Source organism: Drosophila willistoni, assembly GCF_018902025.1.
Source record: "Drosophila willistoni isolate 14030-0811.24 chromosome XL unlocalized genomic scaffold, UCI_dwil_1.1 Seg141, whole genome shotgun sequence".
NCBI classification, from domain to species: domain Eukaryota; kingdom Metazoa; phylum Arthropoda; class Insecta; order Diptera; family Drosophilidae; genus Drosophila; species Drosophila willistoni.
The window spans coordinates 4,672,814-4,700,091 of record NW_025814052.1 but is presented as its reverse complement, the minus strand read 5'-3'; the positions used below and the strand labels follow the sequence as shown (position 1 = coordinate 4,700,091).

Genomic DNA, 27,278 nt, shown 5'->3' with positions numbered 1-27,278 from the left:
GTTTTTGCTGTTGTTGCTGATGCTGCGTGCATTAAAATTCAACAAATTCCATTTCACTTTACACACAAACACACGCACACACACACTCACACACACACACACACACGAACACGCGGCGGCGATGACAGCGACGACACTTGATTATGTGGATGCTGCGCGACGTTCAATGAACGAACCGACAACAACAACAACCACTCCAAAAAAAGAAGCAACCAATAAAAAAAAAAAAATCAATGTAATGGCCGAGAAGGAGGGGAAGCAAACTGATCACTCACTTTACCGTTAAAACGTTCGAACAGGGGAAAAAAAAATCAAAATATATAAAGTAAAAGCTCGCCCGTGACTTGTGGCCGTTCGGTGTGTTTGTTCGCTATAGACTGAATGGCTGAGGCCATTGCAAGGCGTACGTAAAGCTGCTGCTGCTGCTAAAAACGACAACAGCAACAACAACAACAGACAGCAGCAGCGGCAGCAAAAGCTTTAACCTGGCTCAAGCACATGGGCAATGGTATGCCGCATTATTGTTGTTGTTGTTGTTGCTGCTGCTGTTAACTTTACAACCTGTTGGCGTCAATCTGCGCTTAAAGAAGTGCCGACAACGAAACGGTAATGAGCGTGCAGCAGCCAACGCCAACAGCAGCAACAGCAACAACAGCAACAACAGCAACACCAGCAACGGCTGCTGCTTTCGAATTGAACTTTTTTTTTCTTCTTTTTTTTCGTTTATTGCGAGAGACGCAGATTTGTCTCTCTGTCTGTCCGTCTGCCTGTCCCTCTCTCTCGCTCTCTTGAAGATGAAACTTCAATTCGATATTGATTCGCATTTTAAGCTGATCAAGTGTGAAATGAAAACAGAAAGACCAAAATTTTATATGTACCAATGAATTTCTAAGCTCACAAGTTTATCAGTTAACAAGTGCATCGAAACTGCATTTGAAAATCTGTAAACAAAATTTATAAAATTGTTAATCTTAGAATCTGAATATGTAGGAAATCAAATAATCATACAATTATTTACATACAATAAAATAGAATTTATGCCCAGGTATAAAAGTTATTACGAAAAAAAAACACTTACACAACAAAAGAGAATAAGAAGTTCCTTTATAATAACGTATACGCAGTGTGTACCAGCCACAGTAACTAAATTACGAATATATGTATAAATAATTATGATAATTAAGTAATTAACAACGAAAGCTAAGAACTTTTTTTTTATTAACAATACAAAGATTTTAATAAAGAACTTATCATACTATTAAGAAAGAATAATATAACTAATAAATAATAAACTCAAAGTTGAAAACAAATCGAAAATTACAACCAAATTTTAAACATTTTTGTTTTTATGTATTTTTTTTTTGTAATATATTTCAAAATTAACAAATAAATCAAAAGTGGAAAGAAATTAAAATTTAAGAATAGATTTATAAAAAGAACCTAAGAATAAAACCTGTAAAACAAATTTGTCACCTGTTTTCGGTGAAAAAAAAAAAAACTATCAACAAAAATTCGATTTAACAGTTTATCTCTTTATCTCAGATTAAAGACAATTTAATTTAATATCTCAATTAACGATTAACCTTTTAGATCAATAGTTGATCAATTTAGTCTTAAAAGATACTAATGCATTGTTGTTCTTATCCTAGGTACTTGGATCGAGAAATTACAAAATTTGTATGAATACATTCGGTATTTGCCGATTGTTGTGTGTTGGTTTGCTGTTTTCTTGCTTTATGCATATGCATTAGACAAGCATACTGTTAAATACCAATAGACAAGTCTACATACTTATATACAAACATGTTGTGCCTTCAATTTGCATAATAGAAAATTTGAGGGGAGAAGAAACGCACACACAATATTGTTATTTGTGTGTGTGTGTTTTGTTTTGTTTTTGGCTGCTGGCAGAATCAACATTACAAGAAACAAGCCAGCAAACAACTTGATTTTTAGCCAAGAGTCTGGGTTGGCAGGTTGTTGTTGTTGTTGTTGTTGTTGTTCAGCTTCACTTTCTTTTTCACTCAACAACGAAGAAAGAGATGAGATAAGCAAAAGAAATATACAAAAATCAATGAGTGGGGGGGGGGGCCATGAATATATTTATGTATTATGAACAATTTCTGAATTGTGAAAACTTATGTGGTCCAGCACCCGCATATATGTAGATATTTTCATTGTCCATACATATTCGATTCGTAGAGCAATTACTAGCATCCGTAGTCATAGGCTATAACATCCTGCTGATCAACGAAAAAGCTATTCCTCCACTCTCACAATCATTACCAGCTTCATTAATCATAGTTATAACGATGGATTTTGCTTGGAAAATAAGTGGTTTCACTTTTTTATGAATCTACTTGATCAACTCGCTTGGAATGCAATTTGCTGGCCACAACTCTCGCAATCTTTCCCTTCGGAATTCCTGCTATTTATGATTGTCAAAAATTTCAATTTTATTCATAACACAAAACTTTAATCAATTTTCGAATCCTAAGCTTATTTCCTTAGCAATATCGAATTATATACATTTTATTTTTAAGAATATAGTTAGAATATGAAACTTTTGTGACTAAAAGTTGGTTATAAGTTAGTGTTAGCCCTCTGACCACATATGTATTAATTTATGTAATTTCTATAAAATATTCTCTCTAGTCTAGTAAAAGAAATTGTTGTCATCAAGAACCCACGCAATTGGCAGATTGATGAGCACCACCAACCGCATGTCTAACTCTCTATTTCTTTCTCTCTTTCTCTCTATTTGTCGCTGTCTCGAAATCACGCCTTTGTCTGTAGGGAAATTTATAAAAGAATCCACCAAAAATGTCCAATGAAGAGTGAAAGCAGCCGGTAAAAAGTGTAAGTCGTTTTGGCCGGGGCGCCACCGCAAGTCCCCGGCAACGGCAATGGCAACAACATCAACGACATCGGACTGTCTGAAAGATCATTGGCACATTTACATGGATTAGTAAACGATGTCTGTGTGTATCTGTGTGTGTGCGTGTGTGTGTGTGTGTGTGGGCTGTGGTCGCCACACTTGTTTCCAACTTTAATTTCATTTTCAGCATGTAGTTTTTTTTCTTCTCATTTTTTGTTTTTATTTCCTTCACTTGAAATTGGGCTTGGCGTTTTTTTGATACCCTTTATACCCATAGGCTTTGATGGGTATATACGGTAGAAAGGAGAAATCTCAAAAAATCATCATTTGCGATTATATACCCTATCTTAATTTATTGTGTTTCTTTATGTTTAAGAATCTCTTGTTAAATTTCTGTCAATCTTTCAATGCATTTATTATATTTAATTGATTTGAAGTGATACAGAGTATATTTAAGTCGTTTCTCTGTTGCTCTAAATGAACTGTGGAATGTTTTATTTCTGTTTCTCGTTCATTTCTTGCCGTTTGTGTGTAGAAGCAGTTATTGTTGCAGATATGAAATCGATCAACTTGTTGACAAAAGCCAAAAGATTGTAAATGAAATCAGTTTATGACATACATACTTACATTATAAATCCATATATATGTATGAATATATATGTATATAGGCATGTGTGTGTGTGTGTGTGTAAGTAGATTAATTGCGGCATTGGCCAGATATTTCAATTCATGTCATGTATGCCAGAAGTTGGCTGGCTAGGTACATAATTGCGATGTCAAACCCACAAAATTAGCTCAAGTTAGAGCAAGAATATTGTTAATATGATTCGCTCTTTCGCCATTTAAGTATTATTTAACAGACAGTTTTTTCTTCACTAAACATATCAGATCCCTTTAGAATCGAGTGGAATACTTTAGGCAAGCGTATAGACACTTCGGTGGGCGAAAGATTAAATTGTCCCTTTACTTTATTTCATATTATTTATTCTGATCACATAACAGAAAGTGAAGCGCAAAGCAGTTTCCCTCGAACTTTTTATTCTTGGAATAAGAATCTTTTCCATTAACTCTTTTTCTTTGTCGCTTTTTGTGCATTCTCATTATATAAGTTCATATAACTGTGGCAATGCCAAAAAACAACAACGATATAACGACAAAAATTATAAAAATAAAATGTGAAAAATGTGTACGAAAAAACTCCTAAATAAACAAAACTTCATTAAAACATTTTGTTGTTAAGAAAAACAACACAAAAAGCTATGAAAATTATAGGCCATTAAGAAGAAGGCAAAACGAGCCAAAGCAAACCAAACTAAAACAAAAACCAAATTGAATATGTAATTAAAAGGCCTCAAGTGTTAGTGAAGTGCCTTAAATAGAGCGTTCAACCCGCATTATGTGAAAGCAACAGCAACAACAACAACAATAACAACAAACGGCAAATGTTTAAATGCAAAAAAAATAAAAAACACAACCCAAAAACAAAAAACGAAAAAATGCATAAAATGCACAAAAATAAAACATACCAACATAAACATTCTCCAACACATTTCACAATGTTAAAAGGGGGGTGAACAATGGCTGGCGATGACGATTCGAATTCGCATTTTCGAATTTCCTTAAAGTTGCAACAAAATCGCAAATGGAGGGAGGTAATAAAAAAAAAAAAAAAGGAATCAAAAATATTTAATCAATTCATCTAAGCAGCGGCAAGTTGAAACTCCTCCGACTGGTTTTTGCACCTGCTGATATGTACCTATAAAGATACAATACATACAAACATACATACATCCTAACTACTTGGTAAATATTTTCTGTTTTTAGTTTACAGTTTATGTTTTTATGTAAGTTGTTGCGGCGACAAGTTTGTGTCTTAAGTCTTTCGTTTTTGGCGCTGCCTATTGCGAAAGGCACTTAAAATGTATGCAACATGCTACCTGCAACATGATAAGCACAATATGCATACATACATATGTGTATATATATATATATGTATATATGTATGCAGCTATGATACAATCGAAATTGTTTGAAAATAAACAAAATAAGTCAAAAGTCTGCAAATCACATTTTACTTTTAATTGCTTGTTCTAAAAAAAAGTTCATTTAAGAGTTGGGCTAGCAAAAAGTAGGGCACTTAAGACCAAATGGGAATTGGGAACTTTTTGATTTATATTTCTTCACTGTCGGCTCTTATCTGAGCAAGTTGCTTTAATAGATATTTCATCAGACTGTTATTTAAACTCTAAGCGAATATCTTTATAAAGTTAAAGAAAGTATTTTCTCTGCTGTGACTCGATTTGCATATACAATATGTAGGTAGTATGTGTAAATTTGTTTTTTATTATATTGGCAAATGCCTCTAGAACTTTCCCTTCAAATGGCAGGCGAAACTTTAGGCCAGCACCCGCACCCAAAGCCAAAAGAAGAAGAAACAGAAAACAAAACAAAACCAAACCAAACCAAATGCCAAACAGCGCACAGCTAATGGTTATGGATTATAATATAGTATGTAAATCAGCTATACATACATACATACATACATCTGCTTTCTACCTCGTCCCCCTTCTTCATTCGCACTCACCTCTACACTGTACTCGATGGGCGCGCGAGCAAAATTAACCAAAAAGGTAAATTGACTGGAAACATGTAGTTTTCATTCCAACATATGAAATATACACATGTGTACTTAAGTGAGGCTAATGTTAATTATGGAGAGTGAAAAAAAACTGCAAGTGAAAACATCATCAAGACGCCCATTTAAAGTTATCTAAGTTCTGCTGCATTAAATGCAGAAACGTTAGACAAAGGCAAAAATTCAAGTGTTTGAAATTTGAGAAAAACTTTGGCTATTTACCTTTAATCTTAAATAGTTGAAAAACTAACAATTAGATTCGAGTGGTAGTTCTTTTGTTTTGAAAACATTTTTAGCCTAGTTCCCGGTCAACTTTGGCCCACGCAAAACAAACAGAAAATAAAAAACAAAAGTCTTAGGCAACAAACTAACATTTCTATGGGCGAAAAAGGGGGACATCATGCAAAGTACTCAGTCAGTTCAATATGCTCGAAACAGTTTACATTTATAAAAGTTCTTTGCACATAACTAAACAAAATAATAACCAGAACATTTCTCTTTGTCATAAAGTCTTTTGTTTATCTATCTCTACTATTTATAAAGATCTTGTTTACAATTTCGAATGTTTGTTGTCGATATCGAAAAAAAAAACAATTTTTGTCGCCAGTTTATTTCAAAAATACTTGATTTCAAATCATTAAAGTGAAAAGTAATCACCAATTTTCTCTGAATTTGGTATGCTTAACTAATATATTTAGATCTCTACTACTAACAAATAATTTTAAAGAATTATTGTCAGCAGACATTAAGAAAATTGAATGAGAAAAAGAAAGGCCCAAAATTTCAATCGATTCTCGAATTCTTAATATATGCAATGTGCTTGTGAAATTGTGTTATTCGATTCGAATTTGGATATCTTTCCATTCTGTTTTATTATTCTCCTGAATGATTAATTACTTACCTTTTTTTAGCTTTAGTTTCGGAGTAGTTCTTGTTACTATTTAACTCCCCTTTAGAATATGTTAGAAAACTACGCCAATGATTTAAACAAGCTGAACCACAAAAATGACGTTGTAGTGACGGGAGAGAAGCAACATTCAACTGTAGTGCCACCTATCAACTCAACATCAACATGGCCAAACAGGTGGGTGACTTGAATACGCAATTTTAGAATTGGCCAAGTTGAATGTGGATCGAGGTTGACAAGTGAAATGCATTGCCATGTAAATTTCGTGGGAGAAGGCGCAACCGATGATACATACATACATACATACATACAATCAATTTGGTCATATTTGGTCGTCTGTATTCATTCTGATTTCAAGATGGACTTTTACTTTTGCCCAATGATAGCCCTCGAAGGTGAAACAGAAAGACAATTGAGCAATTATTTATTTATTTGTATTTTGTTTTTGTTTTTTTTTTATGCCTGGTAATTTTATTTGCTTGGCCCAACAACATCAACAAGATTTAGATTAGATTTACAGGGTATGCAAAGCGTTACGCAATTGATATTCATTTTCTACCGTTATTTACAAAGCAAAAAATTTCACTGTCTATGAAAATTGGGAAATATATTGTTCACAACCGATTAACGGTCACATCGGTTAACCTTTAACGCAACAGATTGATTGATATATAATTATTTCATTTTGGATTATTCCGATCGACCTGACGGCAATTTGTAAAAACTTTTGCATTATTTTTGCTAATTTAAAGCTTTGAGATAATCATGCCGAAATTTTTACTTGTACATATATTTTGATCCGTAGATCACCCTGATCGTTCGTTTGCGTAATCCATATCTATAACTTTCTTCGTTTGCAAACCCTGAATATGATTTGATTGATTAGAATTTAAAGAACTTTAAGAGCTTAGCCAAAGGTATTTAAGAGAAAAAGGGAAAAATAGTAGGAGAGGAGGAGATTGAGATTCTAATTTGGTTAATTAGCATCATCAGGATGATCATCATTATCATTCTCAGCAGCAGCATCATATTCAATCATATCGGCATTTGCATCGCTAGAATCATCCCGATCTATGGACAAACGGGCCGGCGCCATTGCCGGTAATAGTAGAAATTCATTGAAGAGAAAATCCGCATCCATGGATTGAGTTTTGCCATGATAACCACGAACAACACCCCGCTTGGGTGGCTCTATGAAACGTTCCTTGACTATCAAAGCGCCAGGATGTGGTTGTGTCTCCAGGGAAGAGCAAGCGGATAAAGCATTCGGAAAGCGGCCAACAGACTGCTTCTTTCTACTCTCCTTTTCCTTCTCTCTCACCCTATCGGCGTGCCGTTGTGGTGAACTAGAGCCAAGTGCACCACTAGAAGATTTCAAATTGATACAGCTTTGCGTATGGGAGACATCTTCATTGGCCTCCAACGGTGCCCGTTTCAGTGTATTGCTCTCGAACGGGAAATTCGAATTCGAAGTGGATTGTGTGAGATTTTCAAATTTACGTAGACGAGCATCCTGACGCAATTGCTGCCCACCGGCAGCAGCTGGCAAATTTATCGAAGCATGCAAAGCGGCATTTGTCCCGGCACCTGCTGCTGCTGCATTATCTTCAAACAGACTAATCTGCTGTTGCATGCGTGGCGAAACCGGATCATGGATACGTCGAACGGGTCGTGGTGCCTCGTGCCTGTGCTCGGGTGAAGCCTGGATAATACTTACAGGCAAAGTGAATCCAAATTTCGGATCATCGCTGGCTACATCGGGTGGTGCCTTCTCATGGGCATGGGTGGGACAACAATAGCATAGCTCCAGTTTGGGTCCATCACTATCGGCTGGCAATGAGGGTGTTGTTGCTGCTGATAATGTGGCTTCCTCTTCATCGTCGAAACCCTGGAACGAGAACGAGCCATAATCTATAAATACTTTGTCTTCTCACGACCCGTCAAAGCACGCACATCCATGGACAGTGTCATCGATCCCTTATTGGCCACCATACTTAGATCCAAGTCCACGCCCTGGCTAACCGGTGTTAGGCAAGTGCTACCACTGCTTTGACCCTGACCCTGGTTGAGATCTTGACCTACGCTAAGCAAGTATAAGCCGGCTGCTTCTCCAGCCTCCTCACTATGTAGAGTATCCTTATTCATGGGCTCGAAATTTGTTTCATCCGTTTCTATTTCTGCCAGGGTAATCTGCATCCTTTATTTAGAACATGGATATAAACGAAATCAATTATTTAAAAAGAGAGAAATATGTGTACATATGTGGATGGAGTTTACCCGGTTATCACTTTTCCCATTTCCTGCTTCTTCTGCTGCTGCTCCTGATGGCATAGGTCATCTTCCTCTTGAGCCGCCTGCAGACTATCCTGTGGCTGTTGTTGCCAAACTTTTTTTTGGGTGGTTTTTAAGTTTGTGTTTTGAATGAAGTTGGTTTTTGGGTTTTTTGATTTACATATTTATTTACACAGTTAAATTGAAGTGCAAAAGTGCATATTTGGTGCATAAAAGAGACAAACTCATTCACTCATTGAGTGAGTAAGCTCGAGTACATGTGTGCGAGTCAGAGATAGAGAGATAAAGAGAGAGAAAGAAAGCGTTTAAGCTTAACGCAAACGAAACGAAAAACGAAATGCAGTGAGAGAAAGAGAGATAGATAGATATAGCCAGAAAATTCATAGCATATACTTGTCTTCTTCTTCTTGTATATAGTGATATATAATATACATATATACAAGAAATTTGAAATATTATTTTTTTTCTATAAATTTAAAAACAAAAAACAAGCCAAATTGAAATCAATTTAAAAATTTATATGTTAGAAAGCATACATTACATATAGAGATATATGGATATATAGAGATATATTTGAATGATTTAGCTGATATAGTTTAATCCACTGAAAAATTTAAAGAAAAAAACAAAACATAAAATATGTAAATTGGAGTGAGAAAATATACAAAATAAATATAAGCGAGATTATAAAATGAATAATTGAAATAAAATATAGTTTTCCCTTTTCGAAAGTTTTGACATAAACATGAAAATCTTTTTTAACTTAAATTTCCTTCGCCTTTCAAGCAAATATATTGCTTTTGAAAAGAAAAAACGAATGAGCAACTAAATTAAAACAATTTCTTCAATATTTTCAAGTTAATTTACATAGCGAAGAGATTTTGAAATAACAAAAATAAACAAAAATTGGCCAAAATTATGATTATAAGGAAGGCATGCATAGAAAAACATGCTCGGACAATGGGTGCCTTGGTTTTTGGTTTGCTTCTTTTTTAAAAGTATAATTTATGCCTCGACTTACGCTGCTGCTTCTTGGCTGCCAAAGTACGTCTCATTGTCGTGCTGCTGGCTGTATCCAAGCCTTCCGTCCCATCGGATTGCCGCCCACCGGACGGACCTGCTGGCTCACCAACCACCGAACTGGCTTCGCTGCCACCTCGACTAAAGGTGGTGGTAGCATTGGGTGTATCCCTTAATAGTATTGATGCTGCTGCTGCTGCTTCTGTTGTTGTTGGTGTTGTTGTTCCCGCTGGTGTGGTCGTTGACTCACTGACCGATTGAGCATTCAATGTCATTGATGACACCTCCATTATGGGACCCTGGGGATCATGTAAAATCCTCGGCGGCGATCCAGTTGGTGTCTTAAATATTTGAGCTAGTATCATATCCTGCAGGAAGCTATCCAATTTACGCAATGACAATGCATTGTGTAAGGTTTCCAATGGTCGTATTGGTGGCACATCGCCAAAACCTTGGAAAATTAAAAAAAATCACAAGAAAACAACAAAAAAAAAAACACATACACAGGGTGTGGGTTAGAAAGAATTGAAGAGCAAGTGACAGAAAGTGAGTAAGGGGGGCGGAGAGAGTGTGAGAAAGAGAGAGAGAGAGAGAGCGATTGAGATAAGGAAAGTAAACAAATAATTCGGTAATAAAAGTCAGGTCAAACATCTTATATACATCATTTAGTATACACAGTAGAGTAAATTTCCCATAAGGTTGTGCATCACTATCTACTTGTGTATGTATATTGACATTTCAGTTACATATATATCAATAATATATATATTTATTTGACTCATACATATGTATATATAGAATTAAACGACTTTTTAAAACATAGATTCGGTGTAGGGCGATTCGGGGAGCCGGAGTTATCTCCGATTAAGTTTAATCCTAATCAATGGCGGATCTAAGGGTGTGATATAATAGAAATTTAGCCCCCTAATGTATGCAATAAGCAGTCAAAGAATTAGTTTTTAGATACATTTACATTTTTTATAGTACATACATACATACATAGCTATACCAATAGTGCATGGGAAGTACATTTAACATACTTTGGGGGGCAAATTTGTAAGTTTTCTCACATCCTTAGATTAGCCTTGGATCGCCTAATCCACTTAAAGTATATTTTTTGTGTACTCACCGGACGATGATACCGGTATCATATCGCGTAGATTTGGCGCTGATGAGCTGCCGCTTATTACTGCCGTACTGAAAAGGCTATTAGCACTGGTTGCCATCTTTTTGCTAAAACCACCGAAACCCAACATTTTCATATAGGACATCTGGCCGGCAATACTGTGTCTTTGGCGACGCGACGACGATGTGGACGAAGAATTAGCGGATGATACCGATGCGGAGGCCGAGGCCGATGCCGATACCGAGACCGAAATGTTGCTATCTGTTGTGGTTGCGATGGTGGTGGTGGTGGTGTTGGTGTTGGTGGTTGTGTTGGTTGGAGTTGAGGTGGTTGGTGGATTGGTGTTATAACAAGAGGGGAAGGTTCGTTTGACGGTAGTTGTATTTGTAATTGTATTCAATTTTGTATGTGGGTCAATCAGTGTGGTTGTGTTTGTATTTGGTGGTGATGATGGTTGTGATTGTGTTGGTGTTGGTGGTGGTGCGTCAGTAGAGGAAGGATCAATCGATTTCAATTGGTTAGTAAAATATTGATTAGAAGACATTGTTGCGGCTGTTGTTGTTGTTGTTGTTGCTGCTGTTGTTGTTGCTATTGTTGTATCATTTGTGATTTGTGATAGTGGTGCTGGTATTTGGGTGGTTTGAGTGGTACTAACTGTTTCTGTTACCAATAAAGTTGGTAAATTATAAACCATTTGGGGTGTGGGCGGTGTAAACGTTGCCGTATGCTCAGCAATTGGCTCAAATGGGCTTACAAAACAGCCGCTAGATGGCGTTACCGTAAACCGAAAAGGATTTTCGTGCACCACCGGAGCCGAGGCCGAGGCCGAGCCCGAGGCTGATGACAATGATAGCTGGCCACATGAATGACTTGTGGCCTTACCCCTCATTTTCTCAGGTCGCAGCTCATCTAAATCTTTACACAACTTCAATGTCGACGCAGTGGGTGAATTGTTAGGATTATTTAAAGTTTTTGTCACTGGGTCGCCGCTGCTGCTGCTGCTATTAGTGGCCAAGCGTAGACCGAATTCCGAGCTTAACATAACGGCTGGAGCCGAAGTTGATAGCTGAAAATCATCTTCAAAACTAGAATTAGCTTCACCACCACTACCACCACAGATTGGCGTTTCGGTGGTGTTGGTGGTGGTAGTGGTGTTGGTTGCCGGTGGTGGACTGTGCTGCACCACCATCGTATCGCTGGCCCCCAAGTCAATTAGACTTTTTGAATGCGAATGCGTTTGAAGCTGTGCAAACGAACTGCAATTGCAACTCAATGGTCGCTCATTGGTGGCCAGTGGCGATATCTGTGGCAGATCCCCTGCTGCCGATCCATCTGCATCTTCATCGCAACTTTCCATGCGCCTCATTGTGAGCATACGCAATCGCTTGCGTTCCATTGGACCCACCTGGGGTGTACTCGGATTCAAAGAGAAATCAATATCGGACAACGGCAACTCGTTTGTTGAGGAATCAATTTTGAAAAACGACAATTTATCCGTCACCCGTATATGAAATGCCGAACGATTTGGCACGCCCACGCCCCTACGAGCACTGATTATCTCATCGAATGTAGCTAGTTATAGTTAATTAGTTAGTTAGTTTGTTCGGGGGCAATGTGTTGTGATATGAAGGATCAGATTGAGTTTTGTTCCATTCCGGGTTTCAGTCATTGAGTCAAGGTTGATGACGTTCGTTGTGTTTTGTTGTTTTTTTTTTTGTTTTTGTATAACAAACAGAAAACTTATTAGCCAAAATATAAAAGTGTATGTATGTATGTATATATTTAAAATTATCCAAAAGGAAACAGACGTATAGACAACAGACAAAAGTGGGGAAACAAAAAGAAAAATAAACACAAGAAATATATCGGCAAGCCGAACACTTTCCAAAACTACACCAAATTCTTCTTTGATCGATTTCAGAATATTAGAGTAGAGTTATAACGGACATTTTCTTCAGTTGGCAACCCCAATGGCATCAGGGTTGTCAAGAGCATATAGCAAGCGCGCAAGCATAAAAATACATACATGATTAGTCTTCTTTTGTAACATATTATTTATACATAGGTTAGTCTTGAGTCGCCCATGAGTAAGTGAGCAAAAATTGAACAAGCTGAGCATGCTTGTTTCCATTTGACTTTCTCTCCACTTGTCCATAGAATAGCTGAACAAGTGAGCAAGTGAGTAAGTGAACTGGTTCACTAGCATGAGGTTGTATTAAGTAAGTAACTGTAACTATGTAAATCACTTATGTATGTATGGTTAGGTCGCAGTCCGGGGTGAGTCTTTGGGTCAGTGCGCGGGCAACAATCAAACAAACAAACAAACCGTCCAAGCAACAACAACGAACAGAGACACAAACAATAAAACGTCTCAAAAACCAACAAACATTTTTAAACTCTTTTTTTATATTTTTTGCATGCACTAGACAGTGACAAAGCGAAAGCGAACACACAGAAGGAGAGAGAGAATAAAAGGACGAAAGTGGCTAAGAAAGTTTCAGCATAGAGGTAGACAGAGACGGCAACATAGACGATGGATATAGTACTACAAACATAGAGATAGAAAGTGTCGGAGGAATCAAAAGATTTTAGTGTGACCATCTGCAGCTGAAACCCAGCAATGTTTTGCGCTTTATACAATTCAATATTAATCATTAAATGGTTCTCGAAAACATTTTCTGGCACTCAACTGTAGCTCGGACTGTGATGATTGATTTGATTGATTTTGGATTTTTCATTTGTGGGGACCAGCATTGCCAAGTACACGGGATTCCGCGGCCAGATGCTTATCGATTTTCAGTTTTTCTCGCGATTAAATAGGAATGCGAGAGGATCAGATCGTGTTTCATATACATTCATATATATTGTATATATACATATGTATGTATATGAATTTAATATTTCATGTAAGTTTTTGAAAATTATGCAGATAGTGTGAGAAAAAAAGAAAACCAAAAATGTTGGGCACAGTACATTATCAATAGAGAAAGAGATAATATAGTTAAAAAAGATTTGTTTTCAGCTCTAGATATATAAAATACATCTGTAGGTATGTATATACTAGTGGTGTGTATATCATCATCATTATCAATCAGAATTTAAAAAAAAAAAATATATATACATATATGTATACTATATAGATTTATAATAATAATATCAAACAAAAACCAAAAGGTATAAAGCTGGGCAAAGGCTAATTGGGGATTGGGTTTTCTTCAAGTTTTCAAGTTTTGTTAAAGGTTAAAGTCAGTCCTCAAGGTTTATCAGAAATGGTTAGGCATGACTGGTAGTTATAAAAGTCTCACACACAGACACACATTCAACACACACAGACACACATATTTATAGAAAAAGACACGCCCACACATATCCAGAACAAAAATAAAGTTAATTTCTTTAGTCCAGAAATGTTAAATTAATAAAAACAAAATAAAAATCGAAAACTGAATACTAAATATGAAAAAAAATTTATGAGTTTTTTACGTAAACGCTGCCAGTTTTCTAAAGTTATAGAATAATAACCAAACAAGTCGTATTTTAGATTCAACGATGATCTACCCCTGATTACGGTTTAGCTCAATAAGTGCTCAAAAGATTTAGTCTTAATCTAGGGGTTAATCGAGAGCGGCATGTCTATAGTAATTGGGTTAAAATCAATGTGTTAGATAAGCTCAGAAAAAAAAATAACAAACCAAACAATCAAATACAGAAAGAAATACATTGATATTAATAGAAAATAGAAATTAAATAAAGGCAAATCCTTTCACCTTGCAGGTGAAAGGTGAGCAGCAATAGCTGAGCACACGTATCCACACTCATTTTCACACACACACACACACACGCATAAAAAAAGGCTCACACAGAGGGAGAAATTTATAGATATATAGAGAGAGTAAAGGGTGGCATCACGGGAATGAGGTAGGGAGAGATAAACAGAGAGAAAGAGAGAGAGGAAAAGTGAATCGACCCTGCCACATACATACCCGCCTCCTTGCCGCAATGGCCCGATGTGGGGCGCTGCTCAAAACTACGGGAACGTGGCTCACAATCCGGACTAACGGCACGCATATCAGGGCTAATCGGTCTTAGCTGTGAGTGTTGCTGCTGCTGTTGGGACATTTGATGCTGCTGGGAAGCCAATTCCTCATTTAAGCGTTTAGCCAGATCCATAGCCTCGTGTCCGCTAACTGTGTGATGGGCACCAATGGGAATGGGTTTCGATTTGTAGTGCTTGGAACGTAATTCCAGACGATTGAACCCAAATGCACCACCGCTATTCCCAGGCTGGTTACGATTGGCCTGGCCAGTAAGCTATTAGAAGATTTGCATTACAATTCAATTCTGCATTATTTCCAAACAAAAGCCAACTCACCCCCCGCTTTCTGCCCTGATGCTCTTCACCTGAATTGCAATCATTTTCCTCCTCAATGCGTGAAGGATTCGTTTCATCCGATTGCATACTAACATTGCACGCATTATCACCATGCGAATGCGGTCGAAAACCGGGACCCGGTGGCAGATTCTTTTGCACACAACAATTGACGCCTGGACTAAAGTGCAGTTCGACATGGAAACGTTCCTCGGATGTGGGATCCTTGGTGGGATCCTCGTACAGCATAATTACAATCTGTGACATATAATTTAACTCGGACACCATTGAGATATAGTCCATGGCCCGACGCCATTGCTCATCGGTCACCACATTGAGCAGGCCGCCATATCGTAGGACAGTTAACAGAGAATGGACATGCGATTCGCTGGTGAAATACAAACGTGTACGCACATGACGCTGAGGACTAGCCACTCCGTGGCTATAATGAGGATTCAAGCGATTCATAAACTCATCTTCGATCTCATCGATATTACGCTGCAGATCACCCTTAATTTTGCGCAACAGTGGCGAACAGATGCCCTGGCCAATGGCCAGTTTCTCCTGCGGCGTCAAGCCATACTCTTGCGGTATAACAATATCAGCCAAATTCTTGGCGTATATATACAATTCTTCGGCCTGATCATATTGCAATGTATGTTGATTATGCTGCAAATCATATTTAATGCAGTCATAGATATCAGGAATTTTTGATATATCAAATAACTTGGACTTGGTACTGAAATCCTTTTCGATTTTCTCCCAACGACAACGCATCAGATCCCAGGTCTCGCCATGATAGAGTATGGCATCTTTTGTCTTTGGATCGTCTTTTTTAATGCTAATAATGTGTAGCAGTTCCCGTATTAGCGTATGCACATGATGACAACAATCGACGGGATTCTTAACAAAATCAAGAGCCTGAGTAATTGATTTACTATTGCAGGGATTAATCATTTCGCGATCCTCCTTGGTAAACTCGCGATCGTTTTGCATTAGTTCATGAAGTCGGCCTTTGGCGCTAAAATCACAAATATTACATTACAAGCATAAGAATACGAATTACACGTTTCAAATATCTTACAGATTCTGATACTTGCTGGAATCACAATCGTTATCCAGCAAACCATTCGTATTGGCACTCTTAACCATCTGCACCAAAATGGGCGTCAACTCTCCCTCTAAGGCCAAAAGACCCTTGGCAAAAGCAGCAGCTGTCATTTGGACACGACCCTCATCCGAGGCATAGATCTTTAGATCATGACGGAAGGTTGAATGTAATCTGTTTAAACAGAGGGAAACACCATAACAAATTTACTAAGCAAATACGTCTAGTCATAATTTAATGCTTACCGTAGTAGACCCAATCCCTGGGTACCTGAGTAATCTGAACGTCCTTGTCCACCCGGATACATGCAACGGAATATACGGCCCAACTCTTCGGCTTGTATGCGACCCGCAGGTGTCAGTTCACCGCCCCATTTTAATATAAGCACCAGGGACGGCTCTGCCGGTGAATCCGCTGCAAGATTAGCTTTCATCTGGTTAAGTACCTCAAGGTAAATATGTAAGCCATAACAACCAATTCAAATACACATAGAAATACCCTTCATTTGGGTCCGAAATGAATTCCAAATTGGTTGCAAATCTTGGCCACACAAATGTATATATGTATATATATATACTTACTATCATCTGAACTGGAGCCACGTGGTCGTCCTTTTGGTTGATATTTCATTTGCACTTTACGATTAATACCCGAAAAATGGCCATACATTTCGAGTACATTTTTTAGCTGCTCCAATTTGCTTTCCTTCTCCTCAATTTCAGCATGGGATTTGGTATGAATTTCGGTTAACAAGAATCGGGCAATATCCAAAATCTCTTGCAATTGTTTGGGTCGCTTCAGTTTGACGTGACCCAGTTTATAGCCATCGTATTTGGCAAATATCTCAAAGAATCTAAGAATAAGTAGAATGTGAATTAAGAAAAATATTAGGAGAGAACAAGATTATTGTGGTTACACTTACTTGGGATGCCTAACCTCCACCTTCATCTTTTGCTTTGGTGTACGATCACCGTGACGTATGACAGCGACCACGCAACGTAATTCCATCATTTTGCCAAATGTTGTGGGCACTATGGGTGGATCATCTAGCTGGAAGGGCACCGACCATGGTATATGCAATGTGGGTGTCAATTCGCGCAATATCATATTGCCCAATATTTTGGCGCAATCATCGTAGTATTTGTTCGAGTTCTTCACAAAACTAAAACCATTCACATCGCACACATAACTCTTGCCATTGGCCCTCAAGAGATCGAAACCGCAAACGGTTTGCTTAAAGGCCAGACACACCTTGCGCGATATGAGCTTCTCCGAATGATTGAGTATGACCGGATAGCGTATCTCTTTGCCCTCGCTATCGCGCTCCACTTTGCCATCCAAAGCGGGACTCTTGCGAGCCTCAGCATGGGCATAGTCGGGCCCCACCGTATAGACCTTGACATCGGTGCCTGAAAAATATACTAAGTTGTAAAGGAATGATGCTGGATAATTCAGTGCGTTCGACTGGCAGCCAGTTTTAACACGGCGTTTTCTTGCACGTTGGATATACATATGTTTGATTTGGATTTTATCCTTTTCTTTTTTTTTTTGGTTTTGTAGTTGTTTTCATTTTGATTGTGTGTTGTATATGAACGACGAGCGAGACGCAATACAATGATTAATTTGGTTAATTGAAATGCATGACGGTAGATATTGTGATGGTGGGGGCGGGGAAGGGAAGAAAAAATGGAATAATTGCACATTTTGCACATAAAAATTGTAAGCTCCTTAAGCGGGTGCACATATCGAATTATCGGCGAGAGATAGAAAGATATGCATATAAAATGGAGAAAGAATTATTGGATATAGATCAAGCTTGCATACCATCTGTGGGCATAAAGTCCTCGTAAATGAAGGAGCCCGTTTTGCGTACCCGCGACTCTGGCGAATAAACACTGCTTCTACTGCCAATTTTACGAAATAGCCGCTGACTACCACCGCCCGCCGATGTTGGATAATAGATATATATATTATGATCCTCGGCCGATACTGGTTTCTCCACAAATGGTTTATTAAACGTAATACCATTAACTTCCACATGATCCTCGGATTCGATTAGTTCATGATCTAAAATCAATTTAAAGCGTTATTCTCTACATATATGGGCTAGTTCGCAGGACTTACGTTTTGGATCGGGAGAATCACGATCTAATACAGCATATCTTGGTATCTCAATGCCCTCCTTCTCCAATATGGCATAGACACGACGTCTATCCTGTATATCATATTGCATATGCAAATTGTTTAACACAAATGGATTCCTTAGCTGAGCATATTCAATCGCCTTCTCGAGGGGAAAGCCCTTCGAGTGAAATGAGACAAGGCAATCACAGGTTGGCCAATTTTGTACCGATTCACGCAATATTACATTCTCCTCGAATGTTACCAATTTAATGAACTCGAATTCACCCAAACGTGTTAGAATCTCCTTCATTGGTTTCGATTGCGTTTTCTTGGCCATGGCACAGATGCCAACCACCACCTGTTTGCTATTGCTAGATGAGGTGCTCGTATCCGAGTCCATGCCGTCATTGCTGTCACCAAAGTCCGTGTCGCCCTTGGAGGAAACATTCAAGAAATGAGGATGCAATGAGACTTTTTTCAATGGTCGTGTACGTCGCAGCATTTTTGCAATTAGCGTTCAAAACGTTTATTCAAAAGAGACCCAAACCAAAACGAAACCAAAAACAGAAAACTCAGGCACATTCAAATATCGTAAAGGATTCGAACAATTTTTCCATTAATTTTTTTCCCATTTATGTTTTGGTTTTATTTGTTGTTGATTGTGTGTGTGTGTATGTGTGTCACATATACTTTTCTAAACTTGACTAAGGTTGTTAATAAAATAACCGACACACAATGGAAATAATCTACAAACAGGAAAATCTCTATCCGACAGAGTTTTAAGGCAGCATCTTCTCATCATCTTAGAGAAATCAACTCAATTTTGAGGATAAATAAGAATTATCGTCAACCCAGAGAAACTTAACGCCTATTACTCCGCCCTTTTTCTCTATCATTGAATATTTCAATTAGCAGTACATTTTTTTTTTAGGCTTAAAGCTGTTAGCCTTGTCGCTTGGTTGACTTATTATCACCTCCTGCCCTGCATTCGCTAGATAGACAGAAATACACAAAAAAAAAATCATATTTTCTTACATTCAGGCATTCATCACAGAAACAAAAATCATTACTATCATCATCACTGGCATGATTGTAATCCTCATAGTCGCTGACATTGAAGGGCCCATATTCACCGTCATCTTCATCATCAATTACGTTAGGTTTTTGGTTAGTTTCCCCCCTTAGGGCTTCCACACCTGCACTTTGACTGCGCCGCTGACGCTGCAGTTGACGATTCCGATTACGAGTTTGACGCAAACGATCCCGGGCTCTGCCATGCCTACGGCCAGCACTCGTTTCTGGATCTTTTTCTGCACCAATTTGTTCGACACTGTTGACATTTTCTAATAGAATGGTGGCAGCAGCTGCCGCTTCTAACTTCTTTTTATGACGCTGATGACGCGAACGTAACTTCTTTAAGCGCCACCAGTCTTTGAACCACGTCCACTCCATATCAAGTATACGGTACTTGTATAAACGACCAAAAATTACGTATACGCCGTTGTACTATTGCATTCTATTGAATCGCTTTTTTATTACAATTTTCACCTAGGTATACTAAACAAAGTATATACATAGGTATTATCGTGCTTTTAATTATTCTTTGCGAACACAAAACAACAACAAAATAACACGTCAAGTGGCTGTGGGGGTCGCGATCCGTACTGTGAACCGCCAACAACTGACTACAATGATATATCGATATCGGGAGCGGATCGGTTGGGGAGTTCGGTTTGGGAGAGGAGAATGTGGTCTGAAGTCTGACGATCATATTATTATGAGATAATTGCCACTACCCTCTCTTCCTCACTCTATCTCGCTTTTGCACTCTCTCTTGTATGCGTTCTCTCGCTCTCTCTTTCTCTCCCTGTCGCACGTTGACTTAATTCTCATTGTGTGTTGTATGGTATGGGATTGCTCACTGGCTTTGTGTACAACTGTTTCGGCTGTTCTGTGTTGTTATCAGTAAAACGATTTCCATTCCATTGTTGACGAAACAGCTTAACCTAAACTAAACGATCATAGCAAGCAAAGCGGCGGCAGCTTATCTAATTTAACAATTTTTAACACCTTGTCTTAGTTTTCGATTATTAAGTATGAAATGCAATTAAATTGTTGCTAAGTTAAAGGGCTACAAACTCACAGCAGAAGAGAGCTATTGAAATCTAAACGACCATGATAAACGCTTAAAAGTGTCAGAGATAAGATTTTAAACCGAACGATCGATCGATCAGGCCAAATTGTTGTTGCTTACAACAACTTTAAGAATGAATAAACTGTTAATAATGATGGATGTGTAATGCACACCATTTATAATAATAATAATACTCAAAAATAAAAACATTTACACATTTTTAAAATGTAAAACTCTATAAATTGTACTTTTTTTCTCAAAAATATTGTCACTTGTTTAAGCGTGAGCCCCAAAGTAGGCAATGTTATGGGGTGCTTTTACTTTAATATTTGTTGCATAAGCCAAGGCGGCTTGATCGCCTTGTTAATTGCAAAAAAGTTTAATTTATCAGCTTATCGGCTGCAGATCTTGTGACTATGTATATATTTGTTTTATTTTGCACGAATAATCAAGACAAACAGTTAATTTATAAGGCAAACAATAAGTATATAAAAAAAAGGCATAATTAAAGCAGCCCAAAGAAAAACAAAAACAAAATTTAATTAAAACTCAGTCAAACTGGGCAAACAAAATAAAAAAATAAATAACGAATCAACAGCCGAAGGAAGCAAGCTATACGTAAGAAGAATTTATCTTCAACGAACGAAAAAATATATGTAGGTATGTATATGGGATATATAGAAAGGTAAGCTATAGAGATTCACCCCATATGAAAACGATGATGAGCGTGGCTCCAGCTCATTGATATCTGTCTCTGGTGGTTGAGAAGAGGAATGAAAGAAAAGTGAATAGAAGGAATTAAAGAAAATATGATAAAAAGATAACAATATAAAAAAAAATCATTTGAACTAAATGCAAACCAAAAGTTGATGGAAAACCTTACTAAATGATGTAGATATAAATATAAAGCTTAAGTTTCTTATTAATTTGAGTATCTCGTAAAGTTGTGTATTGACAAAGACTTACATATATAAAAATGTTACTATTGCATTTTCAACTTAATTTCAATATATTAACGACTCTAATGTTGCTAAAGGATTAAAAAACAAATGATGTTTGATGTTAAATAAAGTTAACTCATTCAAATCTAACTGAGGTATTACGAAATACCGTTATGACACAGCTTCTAAGAAGTGTTATCAAAAAGGATATAACCCGAATTATTTGCGGTATTAAAATTTCCGAATTATGAGCGGACTATTCATATCTATTGCACATTTAGTAAATAGAGAGATTGGAAAATACTTATCTAATGATTTTTCAAATATAATAAAGATTTGTTTTATATGTTTTCAAAACCTTTTCTTTTTGTGTGCCCTTTCGATTTCTGTTCCTAATCGATCTAAGCGAGACTTCCTTTTTTGCGTTTGGTTTGCAATTACTCACTATGCACTAATCACAACCCACACAACACGCACCGCCCAAGTTGGGTGTGGAACTGACATGGGTCAGCCGCCCCTGAACTGGAAATGTCGATAGGCCCGAAATCTGGGTACCTCCGTCTGCTGCCGCTGCCGCTGCTGCTGTTTTATCTGGTATCTCTGCTAACTGTTCAGCAGCTGCAACTGTTGTTGTTGCTTTTGTAGTTGTTGCTGCTGATGCTCTTGATGAAGGATGATGCTGATGTCGACAACGCCGGCTCCAGCTACGACAGCGTAAATTATTGCTGTCGTTGTTGTTGGCATTGGCGTCGCCAAACTTATCAAAGCTATTGCCCATTTTTAAAATTTGTTCTATATTTAAGTGCTTTGATTTAATTATTTTCAATTAAATTTGATTTCACCAAAGAGAAACACACACACACGCAGCGCAAGAGAGAGGGGAAAGAGAGCGTAAGAGAGAAAAAAAGCTTTCGACATTGACATTGAACAGCTGTTGAAGAAGAAGCAGCGCTGCTGCTGCATGCAACATAAAAGTCAGGGTCATAGAACAAAAAAAAAACAACTCTCGAAGATGCAACGCCCCAAATGCCAACAAAAAAAAAGGGTTAATGAGAGAAAATTAAAGCTCATACATTGCCATCGTGACCCAAATAGAAGCCGACTCTATGATGACCAGATCCTGGTGCTGATTGTTGTTGTTGTTGATTTTGAAGATGTTGTTGCTGTTGTTGTTGTTGTTGTTGCTGCTGCTGCTGGTGCTGATGATGATGGGCAGCGGCTGTGTTGCTTTGCGTCGATTGACGTAAGTCCTGATATCCTGATTCCAATTCTGTGTAGGACATCTTCTTCCTCTTTAACCTTGTTCTTGATTTTGTTAGTACAACAAATAAAAAAAAAAACAAGCAAAGAAAAAGCTTGGCGGCGTTTATTTCTCCTTCATCTCTCTTTTAGCACACACACACACACATAACACGCACTTTGGCACCTTGTAGCGTGTCACAATTTACATATATCTTTGTCTATTCTTTTATATGTATTATTTGTGTAATATCAATTTAAAAAAAAAACATAAACTGAACAAATGTTTTGCCGTGCTTGCATCTGGCCTTCGATTTTTCAACGAAATGTTTTCAATTATTTTCAAATTTTCTTCTTCACTGCTGCCGTTTTTTAATATTTTTAAAATTACGAACACTACGCAGCACTTGCTTTTGTTTACTTATTTTCTTAGCTCTCACTACCGAAGCTGCTATTTGCTATTTAATTTAAAAAGTAATTATTCAATCGACACTCTGTTATTACGCCTTTGATAACAGAGCTGTCGCAAAAGTTGGTAACACTAATTGCAGAGACACTGAGTCAAAAGATATCGCAGCTGCTGATTTTTTTGTGACGTCAACACCGTTATTATCGGTTTTGCTCCGATAAGTCCGATTACGATAGGGTTTCGATAGGTTTGCTCCGATCTTAATTTAGTAAGCGCCAAATTTAAAACTTTGATTTCCCATTTCTCAATTCTAAAAATACTGGGCGATAAAGAGATCTACAAAGATCCACTCCCCAGTTCAGGCTAAAAAATAATTAATTAGCAATTGTCATATGGAGGCAAAAAAATTTATTTTCTAGTTAGAGGCACAAATTGAGATGAAAATCAAAATAAATTTAATTAGGTACCAAATTTGAGTGAGTTTATTTTTATCCCTGCTTAAGGCAGAAATTCGTTGAACAAGTATAGTTAATGAGATAATCTCCAAAATATTGTCAGATTGTTAAAATTGTTAACGATTGATGGTGAATGTAGATTAATGGAGATTAAATGGAACGTCATTGAAACCGAAAAAGGGCGTCCATCAAATTAGAATTGCTTCATATTTGGCCATATGCTATAGTTAGTTGTTGTTATGTTGTTGTTTCCACATCAATTCATTCACAAAAAGTACGCTAACAATTTTCAATTGTTTTCGCTTTCCAACATTATTTCAATGAAATTAATTGATCCGAACTGGATTCATTTGGTGCTTTTAAGGAACGAATATCTATTGCTGTTTCGATTTAGCAAATAACTTTTCAATCCATTTTATTGCCTACGCTTCAAATGCATGGCCATTAGTTTAGTTTTAATACGTTTCCGATCTCTCGCTATAATTTCCATCCTCTCTTTAACAGTCGTCTGAAAGAAAATCAAATGCAAGGTACGACTCGCCGAGCAGAGCTACAAAAGAAATGAGTGAAAATATATTTGCTCATTAATAATTTACTGTTTTTACCTGTTGTAGCAAACGGGCTTTTAATCGTATATTAGCTGGTTCCTCTTGCTCCAAACTACTGCCATATGTCTCCAAATGCAGATTGAGTACAAAAATCAAGGTGTCTCTGATGGTCTGGACAACACGCTGCACTTGCTCGGTGCGAAAGAGGCGCCGCACTAGGTAGCCTTTAACAGCAGCTGTGATGCGACAAGCGGCCAAATGCTTTTCCATATCATTAACTTCCTGCTATCACAAATGGTTTGGCAAAAGTTTAGAATCATGATAGATACAGAGACAAAGATAGAGAGTGAAGGAAAAAGAGATAAATGAGGAGAACACTAGAGCATACAATGGCCAAAGGCTTCGGTTAGTTTGAGTTAGATTCTTCGTCTTTACAAATAATGACTTTTGTTTTTTTTTTGGTTGGTTTGATTGTTCCTAAAATTGCTTTTAAGGCACTTGATTTTAGTTTGATTCGTTGTTAATGTTTTTTTCCCGCAAATCGCTGCTTGTAGGCAGAAAAGGAGAGAAAGTTGATGAGAAATTACAGAAATAAAATGAGAAATATGTTTGATGGCTACATTTTACCCAAAAATATATACAAAATTGAATTCAACAATAGGTTTTTGGGTACATGCTCCACATATCTGTTTAATTGGGAATGAAATACTTACTGTCGTGCGATTGGGTGAGGCAACTTTACGTGGTTTGGACACAGATCTTTGTGGATGCTGCTGCTGTTGGGGACGACGAACTGGAGAAGAATTCTTTCGACTGGCAGCGGTATTTGTTGGCGATACTTTGGTTGTTCGAACAGTTGACTCTCCTCGAACTATGGGTTTTTTTGTCACACGGCGCATTGGAGATTGTGTACGAATTTGTCCTGGACCCGATAATGGTCTACGATTACTGTTACTTATGCTACTATTACGCAATGGCAATGATCTGGGCGTACTTGGAGAACTACCTAAAGGCAATGATTGAGGATCTGAATCATAATTAAAATTTTGATTCGGTTCTACGTTGAAGAGACGTTTACGTGTCGAATGGATTTGGCTGGGCGGAGCTGATGATGGCGGTTGAGCTGAAGGCAGGCGACAAGTGCTCTCCATAGAGAGAAACTCATCGAGCTCTCCAAAACTTCGTGGTGTAGTGGCGGATGATAGGGCGATCGTATTTGTTGGCGAATGAGAGGAGGCAGAGACATCGGATGATCGATTGCCCTTTAAGTCACCTGTGCTGGTGTACTCTGAGACTTGGATACTTTTCGGAGATTTGGCGTACGCCGAAACATTTATCTCCGCACAAATCTCATCGATGAGAAACTTTTGCTGCCGCTCGAACTCTTGTTGCATGCGTAGCTGCTCCTTATGCTGATATTGGACCAATTTCTGAAATCGTTCACGATGAGCACTCTTGATATCGTTGATCATTCTGTGCTTGGCTTGATTCAATTGCTGATGCGTAGTGGTCCCAGCTTCGCTCAGCGCCTGTTCCAAAAGAGTTTCCAGGTGTTGCTGTCGAGTTGAAGGCGAACTGTTTGCCAACTGGCGGTGGGAACTGCGATTGGGGCTAGGTGTGGAACGTTGAACCTTTTTGGCCTTTGATTCAATGGTATCGCGCTGAAAATTAGCAATCGGGGGTTGAGATGCAGTTGCAGCAGTAGCCGCTGCACGTCGCTGCATATGCTCCACCAGCACTTGTGAGGGTTCCTCTAAGGTAAATGAGCGTGAGCGCTGCAATTGATTGACTTCCAATTGATCCACTTGTTTATCCAATTGGTCAATAGCCAATGAGGGACTTGTACTAGATCTTAGGATGCGCTTATCCTGCCCTTGCCACACCACAGTAGCTGGCAGAGTGGGATCCTTAGGTGCTCTACCCAAACCAGTTCGCTCGAAATGCAAAATGCGATTGGTTATTTTGTTCACCTTTCGTTGCGGTGATGGCAAATTTTGCTGTGAGAACTGCTCTATCTGGTGATGATGTTGATTTTCCTCCTCCTCCTCATCCTGCTGTTGGTTAGGCTGCAGAGGTGTTGGAGGATTCACACAGATAATAGGCAAGCTAGAGCTACCACCTCCCCTTATAGCCAAGGACTGGGGACGTCTTTGTGTGCTGTCATAAATGTAGGTCTTGGTCTGCTCCAATTTTGGAAAACTACGACGACCCTCCATGCTGCTGTTGTCTTCGTCGTCGTCATCCGTGGCATCCGCTTCGGCAGTTGCTGTCAATCTGGCTTCTATTTGCATAGCCATTTGCCTGGCCATCTGCATTTCGTTCACTTTGCTGGCCGTCATCTAGATGGGAGTGGTAGGGGGGCAACAACGGTTATGCTTCAGTGAATAATACGCCAAACCCATTTCTCTCTCTCTTTCTCTACTCACCAATGGGGCTAATATGGGCTGACCATCCAGGTGGAACCTAGATTTTGAATTCAGAGTACTCGAGGAACTAAAACTGGAGCGGGCACAAATCGCAGTGTTTCCAATCGATGTGCTTGATGTTCCCTCATCTGTCTGTAGTTCGAGGTCGTGTTCTATGGTCGCTGCCAGCAGCTTCTCCATGGCTTGGCTATTTCAATTTGTATATGTATAGCATTTAAAAAATAATCCAAGTTATTGTTAAATCCATTCAACTAATCAGCATTCTTCCTTCTTTTTCACCTGGCGCTATCCATCTGTTATGTGTTTTGTCTGTGATTATTGGGAAAATTTTGGCTACTACAATTTAATGGAGACGTAAAAACAAAAAAAAAATAATATTAACTAAAATTTAAACATTTGTTGTGATTCGGTTGCCATTGGTAATTCGAAAAGTGTTAACTGCAGTGCTCTACAACGCTAAAGCTGTGCTGGGAAATGGCGCTAAAATCTAATAATTCGCAAATCAAAAAAATACTAAATTATGAAATTTTTCCAGCACTCTGGCAGCACTGCTACTGCATAGTAGCGTTACCAGACATAGATCTTTTCTCCATCCCTAGGGTCGCGGCAAACATAAAACAAGAAAAAAATTTGTGTTCATTTTAACCGCTGATTTTCGCCGTGCGTG

General features: G+C 38.1%; 2 protein-coding genes across 13 annotated transcripts; both read right to left on the bottom strand.

The window, feature by feature from the left end:
- Positions 1–6,891: 6,891 nt before the first annotated feature.
- On the bottom strand, positions 6,892–23,301 carry LOC6649044 (inositol hexakisphosphate and diphosphoinositol-pentakisphosphate kinase). 9 transcript variants are annotated; one of them, XM_047011331.1, is made up of 15 exons: positions 22,012–22,331; positions 21,298–21,347; positions 18,460–18,892; positions 18,160–18,402; positions 17,258–17,756; positions 16,917–17,188; positions 16,581–16,761; positions 16,312–16,509; positions 15,231–16,248; positions 14,842–15,169; positions 10,862–11,119; positions 9,734–10,183; positions 8,698–8,806; positions 8,374–8,617; positions 6,893–8,308 (listed from the first exon to the last, which is right to left on the bottom strand). In XM_047011331.1, the coding sequence occupies exons 1-15, from the start codon at positions 22,310–22,312 to the stop codon at positions 7,397–7,399; spliced, it is 5,496 nt and encodes a 1,831-aa protein (XP_046867287.1). In that variant the 5' UTR covers positions 22,313–22,331; the 3' UTR covers positions 6,893–7,396. The 9 variants fall into 9 exon arrangements, with proteins under 9 accessions (XP_023035125.1, XP_023035126.1, XP_046867287.1 ...); XM_023179354.2 differs by lacking the exons at positions 21,298–21,347; positions 22,012–22,331 and adding an exon at positions 19,495–20,435; XM_047011330.1 differs by lacking the exons at positions 21,298–21,347; positions 22,012–22,331 and adding an exon at positions 19,495–20,435 and having other exon boundaries at positions 16,581–16,749.
- Positions 23,302–23,641: 340 nt separating this feature from the next.
- LOC6649043 (basic-leucine zipper transcription factor A) lies at positions 23,642–27,064 on the bottom strand. 4 transcript variants are annotated; one of them, XM_023179599.2, is made up of 5 exons: positions 26,891–27,063; positions 26,612–26,798; positions 24,899–26,524; positions 24,243–24,470; positions 23,642–24,187 (listed from the first exon to the last, which is right to left on the bottom strand). In XM_023179599.2, the coding sequence occupies exons 1-5, from the start codon at positions 26,902–26,904 to the stop codon at positions 24,053–24,055; spliced, it is 2,190 nt and encodes a 729-aa protein (XP_023035367.1). In that variant the 5' UTR covers positions 26,905–27,063; the 3' UTR covers positions 23,642–24,052. The 4 variants fall into 4 exon arrangements, with proteins under 4 accessions (XP_023035367.1, XP_023035368.1, XP_023035369.1 ...); XM_023179600.2 differs by having other exon boundaries at positions 24,243–24,467; XM_023179601.2 differs by lacking the exon at positions 23,642–24,187 and having other exon boundaries at positions 24,460–24,732; positions 26,891–27,064.
- Between the last annotated feature and the right edge of the window lie 214 nt (positions 27,065–27,278).

What these genes read in the sequence shown, in the direction of transcription:
- LOC6649044 (XM_023179354.2), bottom strand. Translation starts at nt 19,911, where the DNA reads ATGGAGTGGACGTGGTTCAAAGACTGGTGGCGCTTAAAGAAGTTACGT. An exon ending in TGATTCTCCCGATCCAAAAC is followed by an intron (nt 18,403 to 18,459) that starts GTAAGTCCTGCG and finishes AATTGATTTTAG; the next exon opens with ATCATGAACTAATCGAATCC. An exon ending in CGATGACACTGTCCATGGAT is followed by an intron (nt 8,309 to 8,373) that starts GTGCGTGCTTTG and finishes TTCTCGTTCCAG; the next exon opens with GGTTTCGACGATGAAGAGGA.
- LOC6649043 (XM_023179599.2), bottom strand. An exon ending in AGCCCATATTAGCCCCATTG is followed by an intron (nt 26,525 to 26,611) that starts GTGAGTAGAGAA and finishes ACTCCCATCTAG; the next exon opens with ATGACGGCCAGCAAAGTGAA. An exon ending in AAGCCCGTTTGCTACAACAG is followed by an intron (nt 24,188 to 24,242) that starts GTAAAAACAGTA and finishes TTTCTTTTGTAG; the next exon opens with CTCTGCTCGGCGAGTCGTAC.